A 22,029-nucleotide genomic window follows, 5' to 3' on the forward strand; every position below is an offset into this window, starting at 1 on the left:
AAGATCTCCCGAACGGTTAGGAAAATGGCTTGCCCCTCAGGTGCACTTGAAGTTAGATCATGCTGTAACTGCATATACGCGATAATCAGTCAGCATAATGCAAGAGTATGTGGTGAGTTTGCGTGGAAGGACGATGTGCTGCCAACAACGTCAGCCCGTTGCCTTCTGACCCAGCCATCAGCATTTCGCAGTGTCAAGTCACGGCCAAACAGTCCGACGAAGTTTTTTCCAGCTAGGATGACAATGAGGTCAGGAATTCAAAAAGCCAAGTCGAGCGCTAGAGAATAGGTGCTTATTTGGGTCGTGTGAAGGGGTCGTCATGAACTGGTCAGTCAGTGTGATGAAGGCAAAGCAGCCAGATTGCCATTTCTTTTACCACGATAGCCTAGTCTGGATCTGGTCTCGTGATAGTTGGGGAACAAGGCTGGCAATGTAAGAATAGCTCGGGAAAAGAGGCTCGCCAGGCAGAGAGAGTCAATCGGCTTGAGCGGAGTGAAAATAGGTGCAGTTTCGACTCAGCTGACGGCGATCCCCACATCCAGATCCGCACATGGAGTGATAAAAGGTAATGTACCCCGTATTTTTCATTATTCACCATCGCCCTTGTTTTCTTGAGCCTCGGTAGGTAAACAACCATGGTTGCATCACCATCTCCAAGTCACCCTTCCAGCCGGGGGAGGGGGGGCCAATGGCCTGATTCGATCCATTTTCGACCGCGGTTATATGGCATTGTCGCTTAGGATCGTCACCATCATCACCACCGTCACCACCACTGAGACGATTGAGGGGGAGAGAGGATAGACGGACGGTCTCAACGACGCTCCTCAGAATGCACAATTTTTGTGTTTTTGGTTGCTGCGTCCTTACGGCTTCTCACGACGTATATATAAAAGAGGGTCCCCTCCAGGACATGGTATCCCGTCTGCTAGCCTGTGTTTCCCTTTCTGACAACTCCGCAAAAAGTGTCAGTGCGGAGATTTGAAACCGGACAGCTTTGTTGTTTGACAATATCAATTCTCAAGTGTCTGATTGGAGAGAAGCTGAGCCTTGTTGTGCTACACACCATATCCGTCACCTGCGATTGAACTGGTCAGTCCAAAAGCACAAGCAAACTTGTCCGTGGTCGACATATGTCCTTGTAGGGAAAGAACATATTGATTCGATATTATCCCAAGGTCTTTGTCCTATTTGAGAGGCATAAACGCAAAGGAACAATTCTCTTATCCAGCATTTCCGTCGCAAAACTCCTAACATGGCCCCAATCAAATTGCACGTTGGTGTCTGCGGAGGCGGCATGGGAGGGCTAACCGCAGCAATCGCCTGTGCCCGGGCAGGAGCAAAAGTGACACTGCTTGAGGCTGCGCGGGAACTAGGTGAAATCGGGGCTGGGATTCAGATGTTCTCAAATGTGTCTCGAATCCTGATTCGGTGGGATGTGGACAAGATCATTGGCGATAACTTGATCGCCGTGGATGAAATCAACACTTGGGGTCTGGACGATGAAATGCTGGCTCGCTTCGATCCGAAGGAAGGACGAAAGCTCACCGGATTTCCACACTGGTTCGTCTGTCCATCCTGCCTCAACAACTTTGCAGATATCATTGCCTGTGATCTATGTACTGACAGTCTCAATTGCAGGGTCGTCCGTAGAGATCACCTCCATGCAGGGCTTACTGAATGTGCTCGACGCAACGGCGTGGAATTGATTGTTGGGTCACGCGTCCAATCTCTTGAGCACACCAAGGAGGGTGTCAAAGTCACGACAGTCCATGGTGTTGAGCATACCTTTGACCTGCTCGTCGGGTCCGATGGCCTCAGGTCGACTATTCGTCAGAGCCTATTTCCGGACGCCGTGCCTAAAGCGGCCTCCACAGTGGCGGCTTTTCGTGGAGTGCTTTCTTACGAAGAAGTCTTTGCCCAAGTGCCTGAGGCCAGGATGTGGCTGAGGAATACAGCGGACGCCTGGATCGGGCCCCACGGTTATATCCTGCTATATCCCCTAACGGCCGGCCGAGAATTGAACGTGGTGGCAATGTTCCAAATGGACCGCGTCGTCACGAAGGCCGAGGAGATGGATATTGAAGAATTCCGCAACCTATACAAGGATTGGAGTCCATTCGCACGCAAGATCCTGGGGCTTCTCAAAAGCACACAGATCTGGCCTTTGTTGGTGCTCCCTCCCATGAAGAAGTGGTCTAACGAGCACAAGAATGTTGTCCTCCTAGGAGATGCGGCTCATGGCATGCAGAACCATATGGTAGGTCCCCGTCATCAGTTGACCATGCAGTCACTTACCGAGTATTCGTAGGCTCAGGGAGCCGCCACCGCAATGGAAGACGGGGTATTCTTGGGGACAGTCATCTCGGAAGTGGTGCGCGGATCCATTAGCCTCCCGACAGCCATCGAACTATATGAGAAGAAGCGCATGCCCCGGGTCTGGACCAAACAGCAAGTCTCTTTTGTGAACGGGACATTCAACATGGCGGCAGGGGAGGATGCGAAAAAGCGGAACAAGGCATCTCGACCCGAAGTTGAATGTTCAGACCGAAATATCCTGCAGCCCAACAAACTGCTGCCACCGACATATCGAACATGGCAACTGGCCTTCAGTCCAGTCAGTGTCCCGGCGATCATGTATTTTGACGCGGAGGGAGACGCGGAGAACGCGGTGTGTGAGTATTTGCAGGAGACAACACCGATGGATGAGACGACACTGGTGACCAAGGGGCTCTGGGACAAGTGGTGGGGAATCGTCGAGAACAATGGGATCGAGGAAGGTCCTAGCCAGGTCACTGGTGTTGCGAGTTGAGGGGCTCAGGGAGCTGTAGATTGTCGTACCTGTACGGAGTACGAAGGAGTGGGATTTGAGGTGACCCTCTCTGGTTCCGGGGGGACCGTGGGTGCCCCCATGCCCAGCCACTAGTCGAGTTAGTTTAAGCCCCATTCAATTTAGGGCTCCCCGTTAGGTAGCTCAACAAGTCCTCCAAGGCCAACAGCCCCAGAATGTCCTGTCACCCACCCCAGCATCCCTGGATGATCCCCTAAGTTAGTGCTGGCACTATCACCTGCGAAGCCCATCCGGCTCCCACGCACTGGCACAAATCTACGGAAGTATCTCATCACCACAATCTGTCTCCATCAACAACCATCAGCATCATCCATCTCGCTATCAGCCACCAATCAGTCTCATCCCCGGCGTTATCCACCGAGCCATCTCAATGGGAACCGAAGATCTCGAGGAAGAGAAAAAAAATCCCATCTACCCGTCTACTCAGGAAATCTTCCCCATGGCATCGAAGGCTCCGTTCCCATGTCCCTTGAGCTGTTGTCCTCTTCCTCCTCGCCATGGTGCTGAGATGCCGTCCTCCATCATCTCTGCTGCGACGTCTCACCATCTCGTCAAATCTCGTTTCCATTCAGGAACAACGACTCCTTCAGACCCGGAACCATCTCCAGCCACGAACACGCCCCAGACCGAAAGAGAACTTCCGAGATTTCCACCTGCACCGTAGATCCGTTGCTGGTTTCTCGCCTGCAGCTTTCCCACCATCTCCGGCCACGTCTCCATCATTATCGCCAACACCACCACCATCTTCATTCTTAATCCCCCGTCCTCCCTCCTCAACTTCCCGACCGCCTTCTTCCTCTACATCTGTCCGATTATATTGTTCCAATAAGCACTTCCACAGAAACCCAGTTGACCTAGAACAAAAAGACGAAGACGAGGAAGATCTAAGCACAATGCCTTCAGGTGGGTATCCTTCTGCTCCCGGTTCCACTCTGCTTCCAAGTTCGACGAGCATGTCAACGACCTCCTCACCACAGGAGTACCGTGGTTTTCAGGACATTGGCTGTCCACCATGCCCAATCCATGACCTCTTCCCCTCCCTCGATTCGAAGAATGACTGGCCTCGCCGCAGGTTGAATTGAATGAATCCACCCATCCTCAACACTTTTTTCCCTTCGAACCCCGACGTCACGTGTCAACACGTCACTCATTATCAATGTGGTCACCGAGAAACCGCCGCTGACGACAAAGTCCCACAGTGACAGACGCGAGCATTGATGATGCCTACGCCAAGGCCTTCAACAATAACAGCTTGTGGCGCCGCTCGCTGGCAGAAGCCGAGCCCGAGCTCTTTGAGTCCATGGCCAAAGGCCAATCACCTCAGATACTCTGGATCGGATGTGCCGACTCGCGCTGCCCAGAGACCACCATCCTGGGCCTCAAGCCCGGTGAAATATTTTGCCACCGCAATATCGCCAACATCCTGGTCAACACAGACATTAACTCGCTCTCGGTCATTCAATATGCCGTCCAATACCTGAAGGTCAAGCACATCATCGTCTGCGGCCACACCTCTTGCGGGGGTATCGCCGCGGCCCTGGGCAACAAGAAACTCGGCCTGATCGATACCTGGCTTATGCCTCTGCGGGCAATTCGCCAAGAAAATCTGCCTCTCTTAAATAGCTTGGACGAGACGCAGCGGGGCCTGAAAATGGTCGAGTTGAACGTCCGTGCCGGGGTCAAAGTGCTCCTCGCAAACCCTATCGTCCTTGACGCCATGGATGAACGCGGCCTCCAAGTCCACGCTCTCATCTACAACGTCGGGACCGGCGAATTGCGTGAGTTGGATATTGAGGAGGACGAGGAAGTGGTCAAGAGCCGCGTCACTGCTTTCAAGACCGAGGATTAAGGAGGACCCCCAGATACGTAACTGAGAATGAGAGGAATGGGAATGGGAATGGGCTTTCGCAGCAGAAACTGTATTTTCGATCGACCATGTAGTAGCTAAGAGAACAAGGCTGCTTTGGGACAATAGCTTCTAACAACGAAGTGGGAACGGCGTAGTTTTGGGCTGAGGAGTGGCCGTAATTGACGTATTGTGTGCTCCTCTAAGTTAGCCCCTATACCTTTGAGAGGGAGAAAAACGAGTGTTTATTTATTTATAGTTTATTTGTCTGTCTGCCCCTTCTCGAAATCTTACATTGTCTCCCTCCTCAAAAGCGGTAGAGTAATATTCGAACCGCTGCCTCCGTGCTCACAGCCCTAGTAGTAATTACTAATAGTGCTACTTTTAGAGATCTCTTAATATAGTAGTGTAACAAGGCAAAGTGGCTGTGCTGTGCTGGGCTGGTAGAGTGGTAGCAGAGGGGGAGAGTTTGTCTAGTCACATGTCAAACCAAAATGGGCTGGTAGGGGGGAGTGCGGAACAGTTTACAGTGCTGGCAGAGTGCTATTCTTTACAGTTTGAGCAGAGTATCATGAATTCCATGGCTTTTTTTGGTGGGGTCTACCTAGTTCCTGAGTGTTTGATCAGTCCTGTCCTGCTCCTCGATGCCGCCGCCGTGCTAGGTGTTCGTTGCCCTAGCCGCCGCCTCTCTGGGTGTTGGTGGTGGTGTTGTCTTGTCAGCGCCAACCAGAAACGCGTTCTCGATTCCCGACCTGCTGGACAGGCCTCTGTGCGTTGTTGCACGTGCACGCCGAACCCTGAAGTGCTCTGTTACAATATGAACCGCTGATTTCATGACTACGAATTATAAGTAACCATAATTTACGGTGATTTTACTAATACGGTAAGATTTCGGTAAAGCTATAGTAACGCGGTATATACTATTTTTGTACACAGTACTAGGAGAAGCGGTAACTAAATGATATCACCGAAGCACATGGAGAGCTACCGAATTCTGCTGATCGCTTAGCGACCACCTCTCCTTTATCTTTCAGGCTTTGTGCAACGAAGTTACAGTAGCATCCTTTCTAACTTTTTAACCGAGGTGTTCATGAAGATGGGAAGTATTATCTTCATTGTTCGGCATGCCGAATCGAAGCACAACGTTGACAAAGATTTCAATCAATTTGACCCTGGGTTGACGGCTTTCGGAGTGCAACAGGCTGAGCAGCTTGGTCGAACTTTTCCTGACCCTAAAAGCATCAGTGTTATCTTGACCTCGCCACTACAACGCGCTATCCAGACCTCATTGTTAGCCTTTCCAAATATTCTCGACAAACGTTATTTCGATTCTCAATCTGGTCAAGGGACGGATGGGGGCGCAGAATTGTTGATTGATGCAGATGCCCAAGAGCGAAGCGATCTCCCTTGTGATACAGGGCTAGATCGAGCTTCCCTAGGGAAGATGTTTCCTCATTTGGATTTCTGCCAGTTTACCTGAGAATTGGCCACTCAAGGATGGACCCTATGCTCCAGATGACGAGGCTCTGCGAGCCCGAGCGAGCAGGCTTCGGCATCGCCTAAGGGAACTTGTCACATGCCTCGACGATTCTAAGAAAACCATAGTGGTGGTCACGCACGGTGTTTTCATGAAGTTCTTGACTCAGGATGAAACTATCGATCTTCCAAAGGCTGGTTGGAGCACATACTATGTACATCAGGACACCGAGGGGGCCTCTGTTCTCGTTCCTGTCGAGTGATAATGTCTTCGACAAGTCTAGAACTGTATCCTCTATGGGGTCAACACAGCCAAAAACATAGGTTAAAAGAATTACTGGAGCTGCAATGCCGTTTTATTGATTATAAAATCGACCGTGGCTGTGGAGGAAGTCTATAGGAGCGTCAACAAAGTCCTGAGTGCATTTAGTTGTTTGGTTTCCTAGTTTGGGTCTGTAAAAATCGAGAAGGTATGATTAGTATGGTCCTCTAACAATTGATCGTTGCGTGTGAAATACGCCAAGGCGCTAGTAATTATGGCTATAAAAGCAGCCTCCCAGGCGACATAGATTTAGCTACATAGTTCCAATACCCTTTTACGTCTCATTTCATAGTATGTACTGGGTAGCCAGAGGGGTTTGGCAGGTGGCCTGGCCAGCGCTAGCAGGCAACAAAATGGCGCCCAACGAATCAACCTGGTTTAATGACACCCGTGACTCAACTTGCTAATATTATTAGTGCTCATTGCCAAGTCTGATGAGAAAACCTCCCGGGGGCATCCCAAACATTCTACAATGTCTACTTTGCTTTGTCTTCCCAATCTATCTTTCTAGGTATAGGAAAGATGCCACTCCTCGACCTCTACCATGCGGTTCGTGAATACGCCCGCGATGAGGGTAATGCATATAATGCCAACACAGAGAAGTTGCTCTTGCGGGTAGCCGACGTGTTTGGGCGAACATGGGATCTTGGCTTCACAGCGTTCGGAGGGCCACCGGTTCACTTTCGAATTCAGCACCAGCGGTTCGTTGAGGGCCGAAATGGAAAGACACCGTGGATCGACGAGCGAATAGTAAGTGACTGGCTCACTGACCAATTGCATACACTGATTTGATGACCAAGTATCAAGAGCTCTTCGCAGTATGCCAAGCACTACCAGGTCCAGGCAGCACCAAGATGCTCTTCTGTATCGTTTTGATCCATGCTGGCCTGATTCCTGCGATTCTAGCATTTTTACTATGGAGGTGAGTTAATAAGGCTGAAACAAACGTTCTGCTAATATGACCCCCAAAGTCTCCCTGGCGCTGTCGGGATGTATGCTTTATCGCTAGGGGTCCAACATATCAAAAACCGTCTTCCAGATATTGTATATGCGCTTCTTTCTGGCTTGAATGCATCAACGGTTGGAATCGTCGCTCTCGCCGCAGTTCAAGTAAGCTTTTCTTCTTTCACTTAACCGAATAATCAGGGTTGACATACTTTAGCTTGCAGAAAAAGGTATCACCGATACAGTAACGAGAATCTTGGTCCTCGGCGGAGCTTGTGCGGGACTATGCTATACCGCACTGTGGTACTTCCCTGTCCTGATACTCGTTGGTGGATTGATGACAACTCTCTGGGATATGTGGCTTCAGCAACAGGTTGGCAAGGCAAAGGCAAAATGGAAGAGAAGGCAAAGAGAAGGATCTGACGAGGCAGAAATCCCTGAAGAAAATGCTCCAGAACCCATTGAGCTTACGGAACGCAACGTGGATGACAACAACGGACTCAGTTTGCAAAGAAGAAACGTCGGGCAGCCCGGTCAGACTAGACAAGGGAAGTTGGAAAATGAGCAAAGCTTGAGGAGACTAACTCCCGAGAACATTGACCAGACCGACACCAAGTCGCATGCCATCAGGATTTCAACAGGACTTGGTCTTATTATCGCATTTTTCGGTATGTGACATATCTGGCCCTTCTTATGCCTTCTTGCTAACGAAGTCTAGCCTCGCTTATTGTTATCCTCGTTACTCGTGGCCTACTCAAAAATCCTCCACGACCACTGGATCTCTTCGCAAATATGTATTTGGCTGGAACCATTATCTTCGGTGGAGGTCCTGTCGTTATTCCCCTTCTCCGTGAATACGTCGTCCAACCAGGGTGGGTAACACCTCGTGATTTTCTCATTGGCCTTGCCATAATCCAGGCTTTCCCGGGACCAAACTTCAACTTTGCGGTATACCTAGGTGCTCTTTCCTTACTGGGGACGCCGCATGACACTCTTTTGGGAGCATTTATTGGATATATGGGCATTTTCATCCCTGGGATTATCCTCGCTGCTGGATTTCAGAGCTTCTGGAATATTTTAAGGACAAAGCGCCTGGTTACCAGCTTGCTGAGAGGGATCAATGCTACCGCAGTTGGATTGGTCTTCACGGCCGTCTATCGACTGTGGCAGATTGGATATCTCACTCCTGAGCAAACCGACGGGAAGAGCCTGGCTGAGAATCCTTGGTGGGTGGTTGTTGCAGTGGTTACATATGCGGAAAGTGCGTGGTTCAAAGTTCCTGTCCCAGTTTCTATTATGATTGGCGGTATCCTGGGTCTTTGTTGGTTCGGAGCTATTGGCTTTTCATAATAGAGTGGGTACTGTGATGGGTTGAACCCAAAGGAAGGCTTGGTTAGGAGAACCAGCGCCAAACAAAGTAACAATGGAGACATGAGGCTGCGTTCGTCAGAGGGATTCGATGGAGAGTGCGCATTCTTCATCAAAGGAATATCACACGGAGATTAAATGTTTCTCTCTCAAACGCTGTACGGAGATTAAGGATTCTTTGTATGACTTGAAGAGAGGAGAGATATGAAAAGAGAGTGTCACGGCGAACACTCTTTTCTTCTCGGTAGATTTCTCCTCCTTATTACTAGGTTAGCTAGCTACTTGCAGAACTCTTTCTAAAACCTCGTAAAACTACGGTCTAATAAGAACTTTAATTCGTAACTACTCAGTAAAAGAAAAGTATATCGCAAGCGAGGAACAACGTACTGATGTTTAAGAAAACTAATATAAAGTTGATCTTTCACTAGGTCTTCGAACGCGATGAGCGAAGATTTATTATTATTACGTAATAAAGCAGTGTAGAAGACGCCTAACTAAGTAGTTCGAGAGGATCAGAGAGAAGGTCAAGGTAGAACCCCTTAGTATTCTAAACGGGTTTCATCGTCTAAAGTTAACGAAAGTTAGTGTTGTGAATAAAGAGGAAAAGGGAAGACTAAATGAGCTCAGGTAGACTTAGAGAGCGCTCAGGAAGCAGAAGGTGAGCCGAGGGTGAGTGAAGCGGCGAGCGGTTAATCAGAAACGGAAGGAGGACAGTACTTTTCGTCTTTTCCTTTTCCTTCTCGCAAATTGAGTCCCACCCCATATGTAGGTCGAGAGGCGGACCGTCTCTGGCTCCCGGGATTCAGCTGGACGAGCCAGTTCCTAGCTGTCCAGGTGACCGACTTAGTATTGAGAGTCATCTTGGATATTTGCTGAGAACAAGAGAAAAATTGCTGGTCGCGTCTTGTCGCGACAAAATAAATATATCTAACACCGGTCCTGAATAAAATTTGACTGTGGGGCTCGCGAGCAAGATGGGTGAGAGGCGATAGCTTTTGTTCTTGTTGTTGTTCTCTCTCCTAGGGGGGCGACACTTGGCCCTGTCCAGCAATTAATTCACTCTCACTCCCTGAAAGTTTTAAACGCTTCTGCCACAGTCATGCCTCCCAACACGGCTTCTTTGACCTTGTCGTCGGCAGTTACCAGCTTCGAGATTAACGACAGGGTCTCGTCGAGCAGTCCCTGCGGGATCACCACCACTCCTTCCAACGGGTCACAAAAGATGATATCGCCCTGCCATCATCAAGTCATTATAAACAGGAAGATTGGCATTGGCGAGGGCGCAAATTTGTCCACTTACTGGGGAGACGTCGACGCCGGTTATGGAGACTCGGACGTTGCGGGCATATGCCCTTGCCTCGGCACCCACTCCAACCGTAGACTTACCCAGGGCGAATATCTGACAAGTGTCAGCAAGGCTCGAGGCGACAACTCCCTTCAGGGACCGAACAAAGAGCAAAGATGTCCCAAAGGGCTCCCACCTACCGGTAACTGAGTATCCCTCAGCTCTGCCACATCTCTGACACGGCCGCCGACAATACAGCCCGCCACTCCTCTGATCTTCATCCTTTGCGCCATGATGCCTCCCACGGCTGCGCACATCTGGCCCTGCGGTTGATCAATAACGACAATGGTCCCAGGTTCCGTCAGGTCCACCCAGTGACTACCCTTAGGGATGGCATTCTCGGCCGGAGGAGTAGAATCGGGCGTGGCATTCTTCGACACCAGCTTCAAGGTGCATGCTGGCGCAACCACTTTTTGCAGTGTATCTGTAGAATTTCCGGTTGGCTGCGGCTGGGCAAGAGGCTCTTCGTCTTGTCAGCTAGAGGCTCAAAACATGAGAGATGCTACGAGTCGGCACACCAATGTCGGCGAGATACCCCGCCCTCGCGACCTCGCCTGGCTTCGGTTTCTGGAGTTTCAAAAGCGCGTCTGATACCTAGTCCTGTCAGACCGACTGACGAGATCATGCAGCAGCCTTACCTACTTACATCACAGGCAGAATACTCACGGAGACGGCGAAGCTTCTCTTGGAGGTCGGTTTTCACAGATGTCATGGTGGAAAGATGATGCAATTATTTTTGGCGAGGCAACAGCGGACAGGTAGAGCCAGTAATAAGTATAGTATCGTCTCAATGATGTTCTCAATATGGTAGGATGAATTCGCTTCACGGGCGAAGAAAGTGGACGGAACGATGGTCCCTTTAATTTGACGATACTGCACATGTCGGTGTCTGCCCGCTCCGAATTCGGAGGTCAAGTTTCCTGCTCTATGGCTACATGCAGTTAAAGATTGTGCAATCAACCAAATAGTTTTGGGGCCAGGAGCAGTCGAATTGCAGATTGGCATTGTCTGTATCCCGAGCTAGAGAAGGCCACAGAGGACCAGTACATGTCTAACAGACATGCGAAGATAGCCTTCTTGCGGAGTGTTTCGACCTGCATCGTTTTACTCAGGTGTTGGATAGAGCAAAAGTCTGTAAACTTGCTCTCTCCCTGAGATCCCCGCATTGCCATAGAGCAGATCAGTGAAGAGAGTAGAAAAAGGTAAAAAATATTCCGTCACGAACATGTTTGTGAGGGCATGGAGGGACATGTGGAAAGGAGTCATTTTCTGTGGATTTGTCGTTGCCTGATTGCCTCAATGCTTGACATTTTGCATCGGAAGCAAGCAACTAGCTGCAAAGAACTTGACTTCCATCATGCGAATGCGGATCGACCCATGGCGTAATATGTACAATGCCAGTTTCCCAAGGGACCCATTATGATCGGTTTTTCTCCAAGTCTTAAGTAATGCGAGGCTCGGCCTAGAGTAAGTGTCAGTATCACCAGTCAGACTTCGTCCGATGACTTGACCAACCTTCCACCTGCTGTTTACTATATACAATCGTCAGCGTTTATCCAGCAGGGTGGGAGCAAAATAGTGACGGACCTTCAAAGCCGACTGGTGCCACCACAGCATCTGACTGTCCTCTTATTTTGCCAGTCAATCGGTAATCTCTTTCCATCACTGCAACTGTCAGCAATATACCCGTCAACATGCTCTTTCTGCACCCACTTTGCCTGTCCCACAGATCTACCTGTCTTCTCGGTTGCTTGAAGTCATTTGCGTAGTACCGGATTGAGGCCAGACCAGCACCCTAGTGGACTGCTCAGCACGAACATCATTTATTCACGGAAGATGGTACTCAGTACTGTAACGCCGAACATGCCAACCATGATTGCATATGGCAGAAGAGCTTCAAAGGGAACCCCCATGGCGGAGATCTATGTCATCAGCTGTAGTATTGGGTGGGCTGACGTGCTGTCGAGGGCGAGAGAAGGTAGAAGCAGGCTAAACCGTTAGATGGCGTCGTGAAGGAGACTTGTCTTGGTGTAGGCCGGTTGGTGTTGTTGCCCTATGTCGTATCAATTGCAGAGGAAAGCTGGTTGTCGAGCGCAGGTGGAACGAGGATAGATGCGCCTTTCCTGATTTAGACATGATTCAGGCTGCTTTAGAGCCCGCCTCGATGAGTCTCGAGTGTGGTCGCCCATCGCAGCGCAACTTCTCAGAGTCGATACGAGCCTGAAATCACGGTAACGCTGTTGAAAGTATCCTTTTGACGTGTAACAGCTATCTAGAAACCCAATAGAGTCGATTGTCCAACGGTGCGAACGCTATTGCGTTCATCCTCACGCGTCGAACAAGTCTTCGGCGATCAACCACCCCTCCATACCCAGAATAACTGCTTGCGCCCGCCTAAGTGCCGATATTGATCGCGGGATCAAAGGATACTGAGTCGCGTTGCAGTGATGGTTGCATAAATGAAAAAGATTGGAAAGTGGCATTTGCGAAAACCGATAATACTCATACCTTCCTCGTTATGGTCATCATCCCTTTAGGACAGACAGACGCAAGGACCGCGATACGCACATCAATCTTTTGACTGCTTCCATGCCGCCTCTAACCGCTTTAGAGCTGGAGCAGCTCACCAGCGTCAACCAAGAAACGCCTAATAATGAGCATTCACCTGCGCAATCCTCAACAAACGAGTCCCCTGGGCATACCGGTGGCGAGAACGGCAAGGATGGCGAGGTGCGCGAGGCTGAGCAGGATGCTTCAAGCGGGGACCGAAAGTCGAGAATAGGCGCAGAGCAAGCGAACTTACATATGCCCAATTCAGAAGACAGCGCCCTAGGTGAGCAGCTACAAAGATCGGCGGAAGAGAGCTTTAGCGATAATGAAGGCAAGACTGAAGCCGATGCCGCCTCCACATCTGCCCCTCAAACCGACTCGAAAGAAGATACCACGATGACTGACGCTGACGCGGAGGCCGAGTCCGAGGAGGATGATGATGATGATGAAAAGGATACTGCAGCCGAGGATGAGGGTGAACAAGACCAAAACAGCACGGAGGACGATGAAAGCGAAGAAGACGAAGACAAAATTGCAGATGAAGACAACGAAACTGTAGACGGAGAAGACGGGGAAGAAGACGACCAAGAAACAAAGAGCAAAGAAGCCGGAGGGGACAGCGAAGAAAGCTCGGAAAGCAGCCAGGAGGAAGGTGAATCATCAACATCAGCATCAGGTTCCGCTTCTGGCTCAGGATCTGGCTCGGAATCAGAGTCAGAGTCAGAATCGGAGTCCAGTGAAGAAGACACGAGCGAGGCCACTGACTCGAAACAAGACTGTGTGTTTTGCAAGGAGAAGGCAGCCGCCGATGGCGAGGATGGTGGGCTGCGTTTGACTTGCTCTGACTGCGGCAACCGCGCGCATCTGAAATGTGCTCGAGACAACGGCTCATTACATGAAGGCGAGACGTCTCGATGGCAATGCCCGGGGTGTACTGGCAACAAAACCGTACAATCAGGGTCACCGAAAGCTCCAAGCACACAATCCAAGAATTCAGCTCCTCGCCTTGTTAGGGACTTATTACCTGTCACGCGCGGCGTCCAAAAACCGAATTCACATTCGATTTTTGCCCAACCGGTGATAGGAGAAGGTGAGGAAGGAGGACGCGCTCTCAGAAAGAGGAAATCACCGACCCAAGAACCTCCCCCACTCGAAAAGAGGCGTCGAAAAGCTACAGATCGAGCATTAGCAGCAGCAGCGACAAGCAAAGAGCTGGCAGAGAAGAAGATGGCGGTCGCGCATTCGACGAGAAGATCGAGCCAGCTGAAAATCACGAAACCCACGGCGCGAATATTGCAACATCGACCTTTCAACAAACCGCCGCCCCACAAGTTCATCCTAGCTTTCCGGTTAGAACAATCTAAAATCGAAGCAATCTTGAGCAAACCTCCTCGCCCTGGCAGAAGAAGAGAAAGACGGGCTCAACCGAAGAAGCCGCCAAAAATACCACCGCCGCCAATCTACCAGCCTCCCGTCCCCAAGTTCCCTGCTCTGCCAACTCAACACCTCATTTTCCCCTCGGCTTTTACTGATCGGGAAGCCGAGCTCAACGCAAAACCGTACGGTGGCATCCTCTCCGAAGCGGATGCAGATACGAGTCGGTCACTTCCTCAACTCAGAGACCGCGAAATCTTCGAGATCGCAAGAAAAGAAGCAGAAGAGGAACGCCGCAGAGCATCTGTAGCGGCAGAGGCGGAGATTAACGGCGGAGCAGGGGACGCTACGGCGGCTTCAACCTCTACAACGAAACCCAGCAGGGCTACAGTCTCTGGGCCCCCCAGCAAGATCAAGTGTATCCAATTTGGGAAACATGTCATCGACACCTTTTACGCTGCTCCTTATCCGGAAGAATATTCGCACGAAACCCGGCTGTTTATCTGTGAATTCTGCTTGAAATATCTACCCTCTGAATTCGTGGCATATAGGCATAAATTGAAATGCCCTGCGAAACACCCGCCTGGAGACGAGATATATCGCGATGGCACGGTGTCTGTGTGGGAAGTTGACGGAAGAAAAAAGACGGAATATTGCCAGTGTTTGTGTCTCATGGCGAAGATGTTTCTGGGGTCAAAGACACTGTACTATGACGTGGAACCGTTTCTGTTCTATATCTTGACGGAGTATGATGAGTTGGGATATCATTTCGTCGGGTATTTCAGCAAGGAGAAGAGACCCGCCAGTCAGAACAACGTCAGTTGTATCCTGGTAATGCCCATCCATCAACGCAAGGGTTACGCAACCTTTCTGATCGACTTCTCTTACCTCCTCACCAGAATAGAGAGAAAAGATGGGTCACCGGAAAAGCCTCTCTCGGACATGGGCCTTACAGCCTATCGTTCGTACTGGGACCTCACCATCTCGCGCCACCTGCTCGACCTAGGCTTCAAACCTTTTTCCACAAAGACATTAATGGCTCGAACGGGCATGACGGCCGACGACGTGATTCATTCCCTGGAGCGCCTATACGCCTTTACCAAAGATCCAGTGACAAAGACCTATGCCATCAGGTACGATAGAAAGTTGTACCAGAAGATTGTGGACGATTATGAGGCAAAAGAACATCGAAGGTTGAAGCCGGATAAACTTATGTGGACGCCCTACATCATGGGGCGAAGTGATCAGGCCACCTTGGACGGGCAGCCTTTGCAGGCGTTGGCACCTAGGGACGAGGAAGATGGAGATGAAGAAGATGAAGAAGCGGGCGAGGAGGTGGATATGGACAGTGTCGTGGCTGGCAAGTCTGTCGCTGGCCGTGATTTGGCAGAGGCTGAGATGGATGTGGACCGACTTTCACCGCGGTCAAAATCAAAGTCTACGAAGGCAATGTCGCGGCCAGAATCGGTAGGGGTGCAAGAAGAGGATATGGACGTCAAAGATGCCTCACTCGTTGATGCGCATGGCCACGTGGCGCCTGGTCCTCCTTCGACAGCTGCGCTCAGTGGCACTACGTCAAGCGGACTGGCTACTGCTCGCCCGGATATCAAGGTAAATGGACTTGTTAATGGCGAATCTCCAAAAGTGGGCGACTCGCATCCTCAGCACGAGGATAATGAGGACGGCGGTAATGAGAATGGTCAAGCACCAGGAGAGAAACAAGAGCCAAATGAGGCCGATAAGGAGGAAAGGGAACAAGAGCCTCCCCTCTCAGGCTATGCCCTCGCCTTCCGCCAACTCTCCATTCCACCTACACGTTTTCAAATCGATCCACCAATCCCACCATCGATGCTTCGGCAAAGGAGCACGAAGAAACGCAGTGCCGCTACTGCCTTCGGGTCGGCAAGCACTCCAAAGACAAATGGGCTCGGTACCGCGGAATCTCCTGCAGTAGCCGGTGCAGTTTCCATGGTTCCAGTAAGGAGCTCCCCAAGGAATGCCAATAACAACAACGCCAGTTTGGGTTCGGCTGGAGCAACAGTGACCGCGAATGGCAGCAGCATTGCCAGCGCTGGCAGCGTATCTCCGAAGGGACCCGGAACACCTGTCAGGCGGAGCGGGCGGAGAAGCGGACTTTCGACGATGACTATACCGGCGTCGGATGTGTCGGTTACAAACGACGATCAGGAAGATGCGCCTGCAGAGGAGGATGAGGAGGCTGTGCAAAGGGAAAGCAAGGCAGATGACGAAGAAGAGGAAGAGGAACAGGAGAGATCGTCGTCGTCATCGAGCAGTGAAGAAGAGGAAGACGAACAAGAAGAAGCCTCAATGGCCACAGAAGAAGAAGAAGAAGAGAGTGAAGACGACGAAAACGATGTTGAAGAGGACGATGGGGATGACCCCAACGACGAGGACGCGGTTCCAGATGACGACGACGAGGAATCCGAGGACTCTGAGGTTGAGGATGATGGAGATCCCGATGCTGAGGTGGATTTGGCTGACGATGATGACGAGGATGACGACGAAGAGGACGACGACGACGAGGACGCCGAGGCAGAGGATGATGACTGACTGATTGACTGGAGCCGAGCCGCGCCTTGTCGAAGCCTTGTCAGCCTCCCTCGTTCTTCCACTCCGCTATCATTACCATTACCATCCTCTTTCCTCACGCTCGTCCTTCGTCCTGTCTGTCACTCACGTTTCCTCTTCAAAGAGTCACAGATCCAACGTTCCCATTTCATTACCCTGATCTGCGAGCTTAGAGCACCCACTCTTCACGCACCTCACCTCGCCTCATCTCATCGATAGCAATGTCAAAAAACCACGTGGCAGGACTCACTCGCTCACTCGCTCACCCACCGACTGGTCTGGACTGGTCTGGTCTCGTCTGCTCTGCTCTGCTCTGCTCTGCTCTGCTCTGCTCCGCGCTGTATCGTTGTTCTTCACCCGTACCTGCATACGTACGGAAACTAGGAGGCCAAAGTATGCCTAGCTTGCTAGGCTGACTACAGAGGTTGGCTGGCTGAGTTATATCATCATATTGGTGGTTACGTTGCCTGGCGACTCGGGCCTTGTGGCATAGTATTGCATTGCACACTTAGGCAGCCTGGTAGTATTGCATATATACATGACATACCTAGTGTGCTGACTGCATTGCATTGCATTCGTATCGCATAGCATAGCTACCCAGCCAGCAAAGGGTCGTCGTGGTCGTGGTCTCCGTAACAGCAAGGTGTGCGTGCGCACACACATACACGGTACGTACTCGGTACTCAGCCTCGCTAGGCATGTTTACCACACACAGAGCCACTCTAGTCCCTGGGCTCCAGGGTAGTACTACTTACTATATGAATACGCTTGTCTCCATACTCTATACGCCGTGTCGTGTACTTCATATACAAACTCCATACACTTTCGCACGGCGTGCTCCGTACGTACGAGGTACATATTACCAGTTTGATAAAAAAAAAAAAAAAAGCCAGTGTAAAAATGATGGGAAAGCGAAAGAAGGAGAAGGAAAGAAAAACAAAGGGTGCTGCTCGTACGCCTCGTATCTGTCTGTATCTAGCCTGCAGAAGAGAAGCTACATACCCATGCCCTTTAACCCCCATAGTCCTTGAAAGACAAGAACAGAGAAAACTCCCCATCCATGCATCCGTTTCTTCTGTGCAGCAAAGTAGGCAAGGGGAGAGCTACAGAATACCGACTTGAGCCATCTTTGACTCGCCGCCCTGTCACTCCTTCACATTTCCCAACCTTCCTCACACATCTCTTTCGCCATGCATGCCCCCTTGTGCACGACGACGATCCTATCCTGTCTTCCCCTTGCAGCGGAGTTTGATCCTTCAAGCCCCGTCAATCTTCCCGTGCCGGATGCCGCTTTCATAATTTGATGGAAGGCTCCGAACACGTCTCAACAATTTGAGAATTCCGACGCAGCAGGTCCGTCCCTTCCACAGCTTCGACGTCTCTGTAGATGCCCAGAGCCGATGCAAGTCACCACCGGCCCTCTGCCTCCCCACGCGTATCATGTCGAAGTTGGGCAAAATGGACTTGGCGCATCGAGATTTTGATCGTCTGCACTATTGAGGCTTCTTTTGCGGGGGTTGGCCTCCCATGTACTTCCGCATGTCTGTGGCCTCAACTGTTTGACGCAGGAGTCCCTTGACAGTTTCCCAGCCTTGTCGAACCACGGGAGGAGCATTGGGGTTCTGGACTTGCTGATCGATTCTAGCGCCCATCTGAGTAAAAGCGCCCTGCACAAACTGACTTTGAGAGTATCTCGCCCTCAAGAATACGGCATATATGCCCAGCAGGATCCAAGAGCCCTTGCTGAAGGTCAATGCAGACAGCAGCAGGCGAACCCAGAGGAGAATCTCAAGCCATGCGACCAACATCATGGAGCCGTCGTAGTACTCTTTGACAAATCGGCCGATGGAAGTGGCGAGGGGAGATTGAGGTTTGGGAGCACTTGGTGAAGTAGGTGTGGCCGACGGAGCAACTTTGGGTGGGTGAAAGGTGGGGATAATGATGGTGCGAGTGTAGGTAGCGACGTGAAACACCGAGTAGACGGTGAAAGGGAGCAGGGCCAAGGGTACCTGCCTTGCGAACAACCAGACCAAGCTGATGACTGCCCATTCAATGTCAGATTCTTGATTGACCAACCTGTTCCAGGGCCGGACTCACGCAGATACTGCACATTCTCATCCGAGAGCAAAAGATAGATCGTCGAACCGATCTTGGCGCCGGGCTTCACGCGAGCACGATAAGCCTTGAAAACGACAATGCCGTAGGTGGCCACGGCGGAGATGAAAGCCAGGCGATATGTGACCTGAGCCCATCTGGAGTAATAGTTGAACGTGAGGTACGAGAGGCCATAGCGGATGACGGACAGGAGGAGGGTAAAGTGGCCGCAAAACCAGGCACTGCGCAGCAACAGTTAGCAGCAGCCTCAGGTCCGTATTCCGCATAATGCAGCTCCAAGGTATTCTCACAATTGAAGTGTTGTAGCGACCCGTGCCAGGCGCTCGCCCAAGGGAACATCAGCAGTCGGTGGAGGTGCCATATTCTTCAATCTTGCAAAACCAAACCCAGCAGATGGAGGGGCGGTCAAGCTCTGGGGATGCGGTGGTCGTATGTGGTTGTTGTTGTCGCACAGAGGAACCGAGGTGCCGGGGCAAGGAGGCGTGGGAGGAGGAGAAGGGAGCTGGATGAGAGAGAGAGAGGGGCTCGAGAAGGGAGGCAGACAGTGGTGGTATAAAGTGAGAGACGACTGAGCAGGAAGTTGGTTGAGTATGTACCGAGTGGACTTGATGAGTAGCAGGCAAGCAGAGGTGGCTTCTCGCTGGAGCCACTGACTTGACTGCTTTTTGGCTTTTGTGGGTTTTGCAGATGATGTCAAGCCCGAACCCTTTAGACGCTTTCAAGCTGCAAGCGCCACACACACCTCGACACCTCCCAGGCTCGCAGGTAACACAGCATGCTGGTCGCGCTACAGTAATTACGGGTGTCACCCAAAATCTATCAAACCGGCCCGGGTGACCCCTTTCCTGGTACATAGCGATATACCCATATATGTATGTCAACACTTTTTTTTTTTTTGCTAGAGCTAGTTACAACCAAGTACAGAAGCTCGCCGTCGAGTAATTGGAAAGAATGAAATTGACCAAAGTCATCCCAGCTGGCGAAGAAACCCCATGCCCTCCCCCCTGCTCAACTATCTCTCCATTGAAGGTGCTAAGGAAATATACATGATTGTTAGCCGGATGAAGGGTGCCCTCTCCGTTCCAGCCCAACCGCTCTTGGGTCTCTGGCGGTGTGCTGAAACCGGACCCTCGTATTAAGCACAATCCAGGTTGCTTCTCTCCCTCTCTCTCTTCTCTCTCCCAGCTTCTTCTCCACGGGTACATCATGTCTGAGATGTTGATTGATTAGAACGCCTACAACAGCCCCAGTCTGTTGCTTGCTGGAGAACAACGACCAAACAAGTCGTTCTCGAAAAGAAGGGAGGTGGGTCGGAATAGGTGGATATCGCCGTCATTGTTTTCGTCGCTCAGTTGAACTGGAAATGCTAAGAAAGAAAGTAGGAGCTGAATGAGATGATGATCCGGACATCGCTGGCGACGTCTATCGGAGCGAGAATCCCTTTCTCTTGCCTTCTTTCTCAATCGGCCGGCCCTGCTCAATCCGAGCTTTCTTCTCCTCGAGCTCTGCCCGTTGTCGTTCAAGTTGCTCTTTCATTTCGCGGTGACGAGCGAACAACTCCTCCTCGCTCTGCTGTAGTTTGCTTTCCTTTTCCTGTACCTTCTGCTGGAACACCATCTTCATTTCGGCTTCCATCTTGGCAAGCTTCTGCTCATGAAGAGTTCTCTCCTCTTCTTGCTTCACTGCGGGATTGACTTCCTTGAACACGCTAGGATCTTGCGACACACCCATCTGGATAAGTTTATCCGACCGGTAGTTCTCGTAGAGCGCATTGTTAGTGTGCTCCTTGAGTTCTTCCATGTGTGTTCGGATCAACATCTGTCGCAACTTGACAAAGTCACAGTGTTCCTCATTGTCCACCTCAATTATACCCCATGGATAGCGTCGACCACGCACTTTGCGGCCTTCGGGGTTGGTCACCTCATAGTTGGCGCCGACGACTGCAAAGGGCACTTTCGACATGATCTCCTGGTTCTCGGCAATCGTCTCCTCGTCATCTAGCTCGTAACGTGGGCCTTCGAAGATCTGAATCGAGTGATGTTGAATATCGGCAAGGATCTGCTCGAGTCAGCTTATGCTTCCCAGTGTGTCTCGGCATCAATGCTTACTCTTTGCTTGAATGCCGCCACCTCCTCGTCAGTCAAGGTATCGGCTTTTGCGATGACCGGGATCAGGTTGACTTTTGTGTGGAGGCGGCGCATGACTTCAATGTCCAGAGGCTTCAGAGAGTGACCGGTGGGTTGGATGAAGTAGACGCAGGCATGGACTCTGTTGTCCACAATGTTCATGCGATTCACCTTGTTCTCGGCCTCGAGGTAGGCATCAAATCGCTGTTCAATGTTTTCCACAATCGGTCTCCACGAGTCATCGTTGTTGACGAAATCTCCAAAGCCAGGGGTATCAACCACAGTCAAACGTAGACGGACTCCGTTTTCCTCAATGTCGGCACTGATGGACTGAATGGAGACGGTCTTTGGGATGATGTCCAAGCTGGGTCCTTTACGCTCACGTGGCGGGTAAAGAGAGGTGTTGAACAGAGTGTTGACCAATGTCGATTTACCCAATCCTGATTCACCTGCGGATTGTGAGTATGATAACGTGGTCCATGGGATGCTGTTTGTACTCACCCACGACCATCACATTGAAATTGAAGCCTTTCCTCACACTCTTGCGGTGCCATTGGTTTGGCAAGTTTGCAAATCCAACATAACCCGTCAACTTTCTTCTGACCACATTCCGCATATCGTTTGCAGCCGCTGCTGCAGCCTTCGGATCTTTGGAGCTGACGGTCTGGGCGGCATTGGCACCCATCGGATTGCTCTCCTTCACGAAAGGAGATGCAGGTTTGCCATTGGGAATGTTGGGAGAAGGGGAAGACCGGACGCCATTTGCAACAGCAGCTGGATTTTGATTCAAGTCAGTCATATTGGCAGACTGCATGTCATCAGGTGTAGGTTGAACGAATAGGGGGGTGTTTTTTTCCATCTCCTGGAGGGCCACGATATTCTGGAATGTTGAGGGCTGCGCTTGGGCCAAGATTGCTCCTGGCATCCATCTCTATCACACCTGCTCCTCGTATCGTACTCGAGACACCTTTGGCAGTAGATGTGCTATGGGATAATGGAAGGAAGGTGTCGTTGAGAGATATATGCTTGGGAAGAAAGAATCAGGACGGTGACGAATGCTCACCCATGTTTGGTCAGACGCAACGGTTTGTGCAGGCGACACTGAGCACAATTGAAGAAAGAGAA

The 22,029-nt window shown here is 50.9% G+C and overlaps 9 protein-coding genes across 9 annotated transcripts; 5 read left to right on the forward strand and 4 right to left on the reverse strand.

The window, feature by feature from the left end:
* Positions 1 to 1,252: 1,252 nt before the first annotated feature.
* Positions 1,253 to 2,809, forward strand: A1O5_05975 (uncharacterized protein; the record flags this gene model as incomplete). The annotated part of the gene is made up of 3 exons (XM_007746571.1): positions 1,253 to 1,560; positions 1,639 to 2,257; positions 2,309 to 2,809. 3 exons carry the CDS (start codon positions 1,253 to 1,255, stop codon positions 2,807 to 2,809), a joined length of 1,428 nt encoding a protein of 475 aa, XP_007744761.1.
* Positions 2,810 to 3,741: 932 nt separating this feature from the next.
* Positions 3,742 to 4,697, forward strand: A1O5_05976 (carbonic anhydrase; the record flags this gene model as incomplete). The annotated part of the gene is made up of 2 exons (XM_007746572.1): positions 3,742 to 3,751; positions 4,048 to 4,697. The coding sequence occupies 2 exons, from the start codon at positions 3,742 to 3,744 to the stop codon at positions 4,695 to 4,697; spliced, it is 660 nt and encodes a 219-aa protein (XP_007744762.1).
* A 1,090-nt stretch (positions 4,698 to 5,787) lies between these two features.
* A1O5_05977 (uncharacterized protein) lies at positions 5,788 to 6,433 on the forward strand. The gene has a single exon (XM_007746573.1). The coding sequence runs from the start codon at positions 5,791 to 5,793 to the stop codon at positions 6,172 to 6,174; it is 384 nt and encodes a 127-aa protein (XP_007744763.1). The 5' UTR covers positions 5,788 to 5,790; the 3' UTR covers positions 6,175 to 6,433.
* A 581-nt stretch (positions 6,434 to 7,014) lies between these two features.
* Positions 7,015 to 8,787, forward strand: A1O5_05978 (uncharacterized protein; the record flags this gene model as incomplete). Its single annotated transcript, XM_007746574.1, has 5 exons — positions 7,015 to 7,242; positions 7,293 to 7,414; positions 7,464 to 7,602; positions 7,655 to 8,105; positions 8,156 to 8,787. 5 exons carry the CDS (start codon positions 7,015 to 7,017, stop codon positions 8,785 to 8,787), a joined length of 1,572 nt encoding a protein of 523 aa, XP_007744764.1.
* Positions 8,788 to 9,867: 1,080 nt separating this feature from the next.
* Positions 9,868 to 10,862, reverse strand: A1O5_05979 (uncharacterized protein; the record flags this gene model as incomplete). Its single annotated transcript, XM_007746575.1, has 5 exons — positions 9,868 to 10,038; positions 10,106 to 10,204; positions 10,291 to 10,599; positions 10,667 to 10,744; positions 10,797 to 10,862. The coding sequence occupies 5 exons, from the start codon at positions 10,860 to 10,862 to the stop codon at positions 9,868 to 9,870; spliced, it is 723 nt and encodes a 240-aa protein (XP_007744765.1).
* A 729-nt stretch (positions 10,863 to 11,591) lies between these two features.
* On the reverse strand, positions 11,592 to 12,063 carry A1O5_05980 (uncharacterized protein; the record flags this gene model as incomplete). The annotated part of the gene is made up of 5 exons (XM_007746576.1): positions 11,592 to 11,612; positions 11,666 to 11,682; positions 11,738 to 11,815; positions 11,864 to 11,945; positions 12,001 to 12,063. The coding sequence occupies 5 exons, from the start codon at positions 12,061 to 12,063 to the stop codon at positions 11,592 to 11,594; spliced, it is 261 nt and encodes an 86-aa protein (XP_007744766.1).
* Positions 12,064 to 12,739: 676 nt separating this feature from the next.
* Positions 12,740 to 16,645, forward strand: A1O5_05981 (uncharacterized protein; the record flags this gene model as incomplete). Its single annotated transcript, XM_007746577.1, has 1 exon — positions 12,740 to 16,645. The coding sequence occupies one exon, from the start codon at positions 12,740 to 12,742 to the stop codon at positions 16,643 to 16,645; it is 3,906 nt and encodes a 1,301-aa protein (XP_007744767.1).
* A 1,511-nt stretch (positions 16,646 to 18,156) lies between these two features.
* A1O5_05982 (uncharacterized protein) lies at positions 18,157 to 19,139 on the reverse strand (the record flags this gene model as incomplete). Its single annotated transcript, XM_007746578.1, has 3 exons — positions 18,157 to 18,704; positions 18,761 to 18,999; positions 19,069 to 19,139. 3 exons carry the CDS (start codon positions 19,137 to 19,139, stop codon positions 18,157 to 18,159), a joined length of 858 nt encoding a protein of 285 aa, XP_007744768.1.
* Positions 19,140 to 20,200: 1,061 nt separating this feature from the next.
* Positions 20,201 to 21,703, reverse strand: A1O5_05983 (peanut-like protein 1 (cell division control like protein 1); the record flags this gene model as incomplete). Its single annotated transcript, XM_007746579.1, has 3 exons — positions 20,201 to 20,836; positions 20,887 to 21,353; positions 21,406 to 21,703. The coding sequence occupies 3 exons, from the start codon at positions 21,701 to 21,703 to the stop codon at positions 20,201 to 20,203; spliced, it is 1,401 nt and encodes a 466-aa protein (XP_007744769.1).
* Between the last annotated feature and the right edge of the window lie 326 nt (positions 21,704 to 22,029).

This window comes from Cladophialophora psammophila (assembly GCF_000585535.1).
Source record: "Cladophialophora psammophila CBS 110553 chromosome Unknown aczJe-supercont1.8, whole genome shotgun sequence".
Lineage (NCBI taxonomy): Eukaryota > Fungi > Ascomycota > Eurotiomycetes > Chaetothyriales > Herpotrichiellaceae > Cladophialophora > Cladophialophora psammophila.